We start from the raw sequence: 9,156 nt of genomic DNA on the forward strand, positions 1-9,156 counted from the left end.
TAAACAGCGTGCACCCAAGATGAAGTAGTTGAAAATGATCTTCAATAATTTCCTAGGCAGGGTTTAAAAAAAAAAACCCCCAAAAAAAAAGTGGTGGTTCCTGCATGCCTTCTGAATTGCAGGATTTTGAGGTCTTAATGAAGGAAAATATAAAGAAATGGTTAAACAGAGTGAATTGGATAATCTCTGCTTTAATTATTATGTGAACATGCAAAGAAATGAACGATTAGGAGAACTTGGTGTGATAAATCATTTCATTTATTTGAAATTGAATTTGGTGCCATAAATTATAAATAAGAAATCAATTTAATTACATCAGACCCCAAGAGCTCCCAACCCTACTGTCAAATATAATGAGAGATTATGAAAAATATGATCTGATTCACTTAGGCAAACACTAAAATGACAACTTGCATTTTTAAATTATGATATTCTTAGGTGGTACTTCTCATTTTGTCTGTGTTCTCAAGCAGATAATAACTTTCGTCAGCTCAAAAATATTTGACAATAATCGTCCCACTATAATTACCAATTTACACGTATACCTGTTTGGCTGGGAATGTAACCATTATTTACCTCTTCTGCTATCCCCCTTTAGTCAAATGGCTTTAAAGCAGGCACATTAGGAACAGAAACAAATCTTATTTCTCACTTTCGAAAGGATGCAGTTTTCTTAACGAATGGAAAATGTTTTAGTATTTTACATTGGTCCTATCCATGGTTTCTACATTCAAAATTTGGACAAGAACATGATGTGACAACATCATCGTCCTCAGTTCATATGAACAACCACGCAAGTGGATACTTCATTCTGAAATCATTCTGAGCCAGCATCAAAGATAGAAAGTGTTGCAAACACTCAGCAGGTCAGAACTCATCGGTAGAGGAAAGAAAGTATTGTTAATAATTCAGTTGATGACATTTTATCAAGCAAGTTTTGACAAAAAGGCCAGTGACCTGCAATGGATATCTGACTATCTTCTATCAAAAAAATGCTGAGGACCCCCAGCAATTTGTCTTAGCTTCAGATTTCTAGAACCTCAATATTCAACTTCATGTCTGGTTGAAAAGCAAGTATCTGGCTTTTTTTAAGAAATTCGGGAAAAGGCTCTGTCTTTGCTCACATTTGATTGTGAATTTCACAAAATTAGATTCTTTAAATTTCTACTCATATATGCTTTACTGCTGGTATTCACTGTCTCGCAAAAGTATGCTTGACCATTCTGTAAGAGAGCTCAATTTCAAGGCCCAGAAGTTTTAAGCAGGCAGATATCCAGTAGAGCTCACTTGATTATTTACCTGATATTGTCACAATGGAGAGAAGTGCACAGCTCATAGTGCCCACATTTGAACTAGAGTCTGTGCTGTTTGAGAGGGTTGAGACAGTAGTTTGGGCACTACAGTTAACCATTATCTAGTTTAAAACCCTGGTGTTTTTAAGTAGAATTATATTGGACTCAAAAGCTTTGCTTTGTTTCTCTCTCCACAATAATGTTGCTAGATCTGCTGAGTTTCTCTCGCACTGTGTTTTATTTAAGAATCCTAGTCCTGAATACTAACAATACATAGGACAGGCCAAGTCTTAGCCAGTAATTGACCCACGACTTACTTCAAACTTAACATTGCCAGGAGTTATCCTCTTGCAAAGAAACTAATTAACTAATTGTTGAAAGAGTGAAAGATCGAGCAAACTCTATATATGTAATACTCATTATATGGTGCCATCCTGGAGCTACCTCAGACTGAGTGAATGAAAGAAACAGGAAGGTAACTTTAGAATTATCTCCATTTGTGACAAGGGAGAGTTGGACGTGGGATGAGGCCGGGGTGGGGAGATTTTAAAACTGGTGAATTCCATGTTTAGGCCATTGGGCTGCAGGCTCCCGAGGCAGAATATGATGTGCTGCTCCTCCAGTTTGCGGATGCCTAACATGTTTTTCAACAAAGCATAAGGATGACCTTATTTATGGCAAAGGGTAGTGGAGCTTTTATTGTGATAGTGCCCAATATTTAGAGTTATTTGTCCAAGTTCTATCCAATTTACAGTACTGTCAAGTAAACCCTATTTGCAATGAAATTCAAAATATTGGTTTCACCAGTCCAGAAATGTAATTTCCTAGCATTTCTCATCCTTTCCTTTTAGCTGCATCAAAATGACAGAGTGCCAAGTATCAATGTGATCTGGGATAGTAGGAACTGCAGATGCTGGAGAATCCGAGACAACAAGGTGCAGGGCTGGATGAACACAGCAGGCCAAGCAGCATCCTAGGAGCAGACAGGCTGACGTTTCGGGCCTAGACCCTTCATCAGAAAAGCTTCATCATCAATGTGATCTCTCTGTTTTGCCACTACAAAGATATTGGCCCCATGGATTAGGTAATGGTGACACACACATCGTATTGTTGCTTTAAGATAATTCATAACACTAGGGCAAGGGAGCACAAATTCAAATTAACCAAAGGTAAACCTAGGATTGATATCAGATTGTTATGCATGGCTTCATACACAAAGTGAACATATGGAACGGACTTCTTGGAAGAGTAGTGGAAACTTCGAAGAACAATTAGACACTAAAATGAAGCACTTTCAGATTTTTCTGGATGATGAACTAAATGGGGCAAATGCCCATTAGCTAGTGGGGGAGCTATTTTGGCAGGTTAACAGAATTTAACACTGTATAGTGGTGACATTTCACCTCAGTGTCATTGTGTGGAACAGTACGCAGGTCCATTGGAATTCATAGTTGAACATGATGCCAGCCTGAAGTGACCACAATTCTGCAGGAACTGCAAAGGAATCACCTACTCCCCACGGTAAACCACAATGTTCTTGTCTGTTTCGTACACCTTTACTTCATACAGTAAATTTGGTGAGAGGTATTTCTGTAGGTTGTCCCAGATGAAGATAGCTACGTTTTCTGTGGTACTGAGCAAAAGGATAAAAGAATCAATTCTATTAGGTTCTCACCAACTTAGTCTGCTGAGTATCTTTTTAAAATGTGCATTTACATCACTGCTATAACCAGATTCAGTTGGGATGGGAGTACATTAGTTGAATACATTCAGGGTGGGTGCAAAGCCAGAAGCATTCTCCACCTTCACTAAGCTTGTAGTACAAATGCACCTTAGCATTCATTGTGCAACACTTCGAGTCAAAACAAAAATAGTGAACACTTTTTGCAATGAATCGATCAAATGTATGTTATATCTAGATATGACATAGTTACATAAGAGGGTTATGTATGTCAGTAATGGCTCAGTTATTTGCATGTCTACCTTGAAGTTTGGAAGATTACGGGATACAGTCCCACTTTAGGACTCCAATAAGATAAAACTAGGACTCCAGGATAATATTTTGAGAATGATATACTGCATTTCAGATAAGTCATGAAAGTCGGTGCCTTTTCTGCTCTCTCAAGTGGATGCAAACAATCCCATGACACTATTTTAATCAGGATCAGGGGAGTTATCCTTGATTTTGAGATAAATATTGATCAGGACACCAAAGGGGTGATTTGGACAGAAGGTACGTGCTCTCATAGGTAGAATAGTTAGTCTTGAGCTGACTGACGTTAAGAAGGGCTGCTCTGTAAGACAAGTCCACCTCAATGTGCTGGGAGTGGGACACCCCTCCAGCCTCAGGGAAATCAATCTGATTGGTCAGCAGCTGAATAGGCCCAGCAATGGCAGCACAGAGTAGCTGCAACTGGATTATAGCAACTGGACGTACAGGTGCATTCTGCGTCGGGATAGAAAAGGGGTGGGAATGGGAATTGGAATTGGCTTCTTTAGGCCAGGTAGGGAGGCACAAAGAGGGTGGTGTAATTTTGTAGGGGTGGCCCAGCCAAGCACAAGAACACCGCTGCCCCTACTTCCTTCCTGCTCCGAGGCCTTGAAAGACTGAGTTGACATCTTTAGTTTGGCCTTTCTCAGCTGCATGTATTATTGTGACAGAAGCAGAAACAGCCCTCAACAGGCTGTTAGTTGTTCCGTCATGGCCCTCCATAGTTCGAAGGGTTGGTAGACAGGCTAATTACTACACTAGCTGTATTACAGGTGAGAGGCCAGTTGGTTAGCCCCACGTTCTAGTTTATACACTCCCCATCCGGCAAAATGCCAATGAGTGGTGACTGTAATATTCTGCCCAAAGTCTCTAACAGAATGAGCAGTCATCAACTCAGTCCTGTGGGAGAAATTGCTGTTGTGTTTCCTACTAGTGAGAACACGTTAAACTCACTTCATTGGCTGTAATGTGTCTTAGAAACATCGAAAATGGATGCAGGAGTAGGCTTTTTGGCCCTTCGAGCCTGCACCACCATTCCATATGGTCATGGCCAAATCATGCAATTTCAGTATCCCACTCCCGCTTTGATCCCTTTAGCCGCAAGGGCCATGTCCAGCTCCCTCTTGAATATATCTAACAAACTGGCCCCAACAGCTTTCTGCGGGAGAGAATTCCACAGGTTCACCGTCCTCTGAGCAAAGAGACTCTTCCTCATCTCAATCCTGAATGGTTTATCCCTTATTTTTAGACTTGACCCCTGGTATTGGGGCATGTCATGGTCAGAAAAGGTGCTACATCAATGCAAGTTGTTTAAGCTTTGATAAACTGACCTTCAAAATATCTGAATCAAATGTGGCTTCTGCTCATAACTTAAACCCAGGTTAAAATAACACACAGGTGAGACCGAAACCCAGCTTTGCTTCTGATATGGGAGGTAGATAAATATTAATACCCAAGTCCTCAGCCTGCACCATCAACTTCAAACCCTCTGAGCCTGTGGTGTTAGAAGCCAGCATGCTAATGAATGAACCAGCATTTCTACAAACATGTGATTCGCTAACTTACACTCACAAACTTCTCTCCATCAATCGCATGACTGGATCAACAGGAAATTGGAGCTGCTGTGACAACATGCATGTTGCAGCTTAGAATTGTGGATAGTCATGGGAGAAGCTGCAATGTCTTTTTCTCCCCCACAATCACATGGCTGATCACGAGCCTCTCCCTTTTATTGCCTACTGTTGGCTTGTGTTGGAAGAATTCTCCACCAGATTCTGAATGCACCTGGTTTGGCCAGTAAATCCAGCGATAAGACTCAAGGCCAGAGTTTCTGCCTCAGGAGGTTAATCACTGCAGCACAAGATCTCAACTTCCAAAACTGTATTTCTCCCCTGAATAATTTCACACCCATTTCATTAAGACTCGATCTTACTAAGACCCTAGGATGAAATCCATCAGGACCTACAGTCAGGCCACAGCTGTAACAACAATACCACTTCTCTGGTGATTGTAATTTTCCCCGAGTACCTGACATTTTCTGATTTATCACTGCCTCTGGGATGTTACTTATATTCCCTATAGTGCATACTGATGCAACTTAATACCCACCAATTTATCTGCTATCTCTTTATTCTCCAATATCAATTCTTCAGACTCACTTTTTATAGGACCAATGCTCACTTTGTTAACTCTTCTTTACACATTTTATAGAAACCCTTACTTTCTACTTTTAGATTTCTCCCTTACTCTAATTTTCCCTCAACAGCTGTGTTTTCTTTTTGTGTTCTGACCAAACTTCTATCCTGCCACAATGATATAATTTTTATTTATGTTTGGGACCATCCTTTATCTTTCTAGTTAACCACAGATTGTGGGTCTGCCGCTTGGAATTTTTATACTCATTGGAATGTATCAAATCTGTATATTCTGAGATTTCTGAAATATCCCCATGAACATCTATCACTGCATCTCTATTGACCTTTTGTTTACACTAATTGGTTAATTCACTTTAGGCAGCTGTTTTTTCACATACAGAATTGACTTTACTTAAAATTAATACTCTCTAACCAGATGTAAAATTCAATCCTATTATGGTCGCCGCTATCTAGGGGAGATATCTTCAGCGGGAGATCATTAATTGATTAATCCTATCACATTGTAAGACAGTAGGTTTAGTATAGCCTGCTCTGTTTAGCTCCTGAACATGCATTTCTAAGAAACTTGCAAAAAAACATGCAAGGAATCTCTCATCTTGGTTACCTGTGCACAATCAAAATTTAGATCTCTCTCATGATAATCGCTGTGCCTTTCTAGCAAGTTTCCATTATGCCGTCTTTTACGCTCCACCCTACTATGTGGTTACTATTAGGGAACATGTCTACATTCCTACAAGTAAATGCTTGCCTTTAACATTTCTCATCTCCACCTTTATGTTTCCATATCCAGCTTTCCTGAACTTTGGTCATTGCTGACTACTGTACTGATACAATAATTATCTAACACCTCTGCCTTTTCCAAACTTCATATGGTTCCGAAAATGTCCTGTATCCTTCAGTATTCAAGTACCAATCATTGTCATCCTGCAGCTATGCCTGTGTAATGACTACCAAATCGTACTTATTTTTTTAATTGCGCTCTCAGTTGTTCTGTTTTGATCTGACTACTACACGCATTCACATACAATGTTTTTAGCTTCTACCAAATGTAACACTTTTAAAAAAAGTAAGGAAACAGAAATCAGATGAGTCAGTTTAACACCTGTCATAGGGAAAATGATAGAAACTGTTTTGAAGGAATTTATAACAGAGCATCTGTGAAAAGTTAAAGGTAAAACAACAAAGTCAGCATGGTTTTGTGAAGGGGAAATCTTGTCTTGACTAATTTATTGGAGTTCTGTGAGGAAGTAAGATGAGCTGTGGATAAAGTGAACGAGTGGATGGACTGTACTTAGATTTTCAGAAGCATTCCATTGCGAAGGTTATTGCAGATAATAAAAGCTCATGGTGTAGGGGTATCATCCTGGCTCGAATAGAAGAATGGCTGGCTAACAAACAGAGAGTAGGTAGAAATAAGCCTTTTTTATATTGGCATGATAGAATGAGTAGTGTGCCGCAGGGAATGGTGCCGAGATATTAACTATTGATCATTTATATGAATGACTTTGACGAAGAGACTAAAGGTATGCTTATGAAATTAACTGATGGAATTAACACAAGGATAGGTAGGAAAGTAAGTTGCGAAAAGAACATGACGAGGTTCAAAAATCTATGGATAGGTCAAGTGAATGGGAAAAGATCGGGCTCATAGGCTTTAGTGTGCAGATATGTGAAATTGCCCACTTTGGCAGGAAGAGTATGAAAAGCACATCACCTAAATGATGAGAGATTGCAGAGCTCAGATGCAGAGGGATCTGGATGTCCTCATACATAAATCACTAAGTGCTAATATGCAGATCCAGCAAGTAATTCGGAAAAGTAATAGATTGTTATATTTATTGCAAGGGGAAGAGAATACAAAATGAGGGAGATTATGATATAATGATATAGGGCATCAGTGAATCACCTCTGGAGTATTGTATAGAGCATCAGTTGCCCTATTTAAAGAAGAATGTAAATGAGTTGGAAGCAGTTCAGTGGAAGCTTACTCAATTAATGGACAGTTTCCTTCATAAGAAAAGATTGGGCAGGCTAGCCTTGCATTGCTGGACTTTAGAAGAGTAAACTTGATTGAAACATATAGGATCCTTGAGGGGTCTTGCCACTGAAAATTTGGACAGCATGTTTGCACTTGGATGAGAATTTGGAACTAGTGGGAATTGTTTAAAAATCAAGAGTTGCCCATTTAAGACAGATGAAGTGAATTTATTTTTGTTCCTCAGGAGGTCATGACTCTTTGGAACTGCCTTCCTGAAAAGGTACTGGAAGCAAATTGTATCAAGGCAGAATTTGTGGCAAGCAAAGGGATGAAAGATTATCAAGGAGGAGGTGAGAATGTGGATTTGAGGTTATAATCGGATCAGAATTTATTGAATGGCAGAGCTAAGGAACTGCAGTGGTCAAGAAGGCAGCTCACCACCACGTTCTCAAAGGCAACACTGGATGGACAATAAATATGGGACACCCTCATCCCATGAATGGCTAAAAAGAAAGCAAACTCATGGGGCCAAATAGCCTACCTTGCTACTTTTTAATGACTAAGAGAGAGTTAAGGACTACAGATGATAGAAGCCAGAGTCAATAAATGTGGAGCTGGACAAATGCAGGTCAGGCAGCATCCAAGGAGCAGCAAAGTCAATGTTTTGGGCTTCCAGCATCTGCAGTCCTTACTGTCTCCTAATCATTAAAAACTGTGAAGTCTTTTCTAAGAAGTTCTTTTGGAAGAAGTTCTCCTCCTCCCTCCGAAGAAAGCTCAGTAAGTCTCTCTCCCATATCAACTCCCCGGCTATACCAATCACTATAACCCCTTACCTACATCCATCCAACACCATATTCTCTAGAGCTTAGAAACATGAGAAGTGACCTCATTGAAACACTGGCCTCGATGAATTCTTAAAGGTTAGACATGGTAGGTACAGAAAGGCTATTTCCCCTGGGTTGGGACAGTGGGGATCGAGAACCATTAGACACAATCTCAGAATAAGGAGCAAGCCATTTAGGATTGGGATGAGGAGAAATTCTTCACTCAGAGGGTGGGGAATTTTTGCATTTCTCTACCTCAAAGGGCTGTGGAGGCTTAATTAGTGAGCAGGTCCAATGCAGAGATCAATGGATTCTTAGATTCTGAAGCCAAAGAATACAGGGACAATGTGGGGAAATGGCATTGAGATAAATAATCAGGCAATATCTAAAATGGTGCAGCAGGCTCAAGGGGCTGAATGGTCTACTCCTGGTCCTATATTCCTAACATTTATGCAATATACTTACCTAACAACATTGGTGAAGTATGGGACATCTTTGTCCAGATTCTTATGGTCAAGTGGTTTTATTATGGCTTCCTGATGAAGGATAAAAAAAGCGAGTTGTGGTCAATACTTTTAGAATGACAAAAAAAAGTTCATTGATTTCTAAAATGTTACAGATCAGATCCTCAGCAATTGTATCAGGGCCACTGATTAACTCAGGCTGGGGAAGGGGGAAGGGGGCATTTACATTTCACTTGCCATTTCTACCATTCTACAATTTAATCATCACCTGTATGTGCTCCTTGAGGTCTGAGATGTTCATCACCATCCCGGTGAGCGGATTGACCTGAAACACAAGTGAACAAAGATGATAAAGTTAGATTGACCACTCATTGTCAAGCTGAAGAAAGACTGCATGGAATTATTTCTGTTCTATCATGGTTTCTTTCAACTTTATAGTGCCCACAATAATA

The 9,156-nt window shown here is 39.9% G+C and overlaps 1 protein-coding gene across 1 annotated transcript; it reads right to left on the reverse strand.

The window, feature by feature from the left end:
• Window positions 1-236: 236 nt before the first annotated feature.
• Window positions 237-9,139, reverse strand: pts (6-pyruvoyltetrahydropterin synthase). The gene is made up of 3 exons (XM_048610868.1): window positions 8,973-9,139; window positions 8,706-8,776; window positions 237-2,925 (listed from the first exon to the last, which is right to left on the reverse strand). Exons 1-3 carry the CDS (start codon window positions 9,009-9,011, stop codon window positions 2,802-2,804), a joined length of 234 nt encoding a protein of 77 aa, XP_048466825.1. The 5' UTR covers window positions 9,012-9,139; the 3' UTR covers window positions 237-2,801.
• Between the last annotated feature and the right edge of the window lie 17 nt (window positions 9,140-9,156).

The sequence above is a fragment of the Rhincodon typus genome, chromosome 23 (assembly GCF_021869965.1).
Source record: "Rhincodon typus isolate 14 chromosome 23, sRhiTyp1.1, whole genome shotgun sequence".
NCBI lineage: Eukaryota > Metazoa > Chordata > Chondrichthyes > Orectolobiformes > Rhincodontidae > Rhincodon > Rhincodon typus.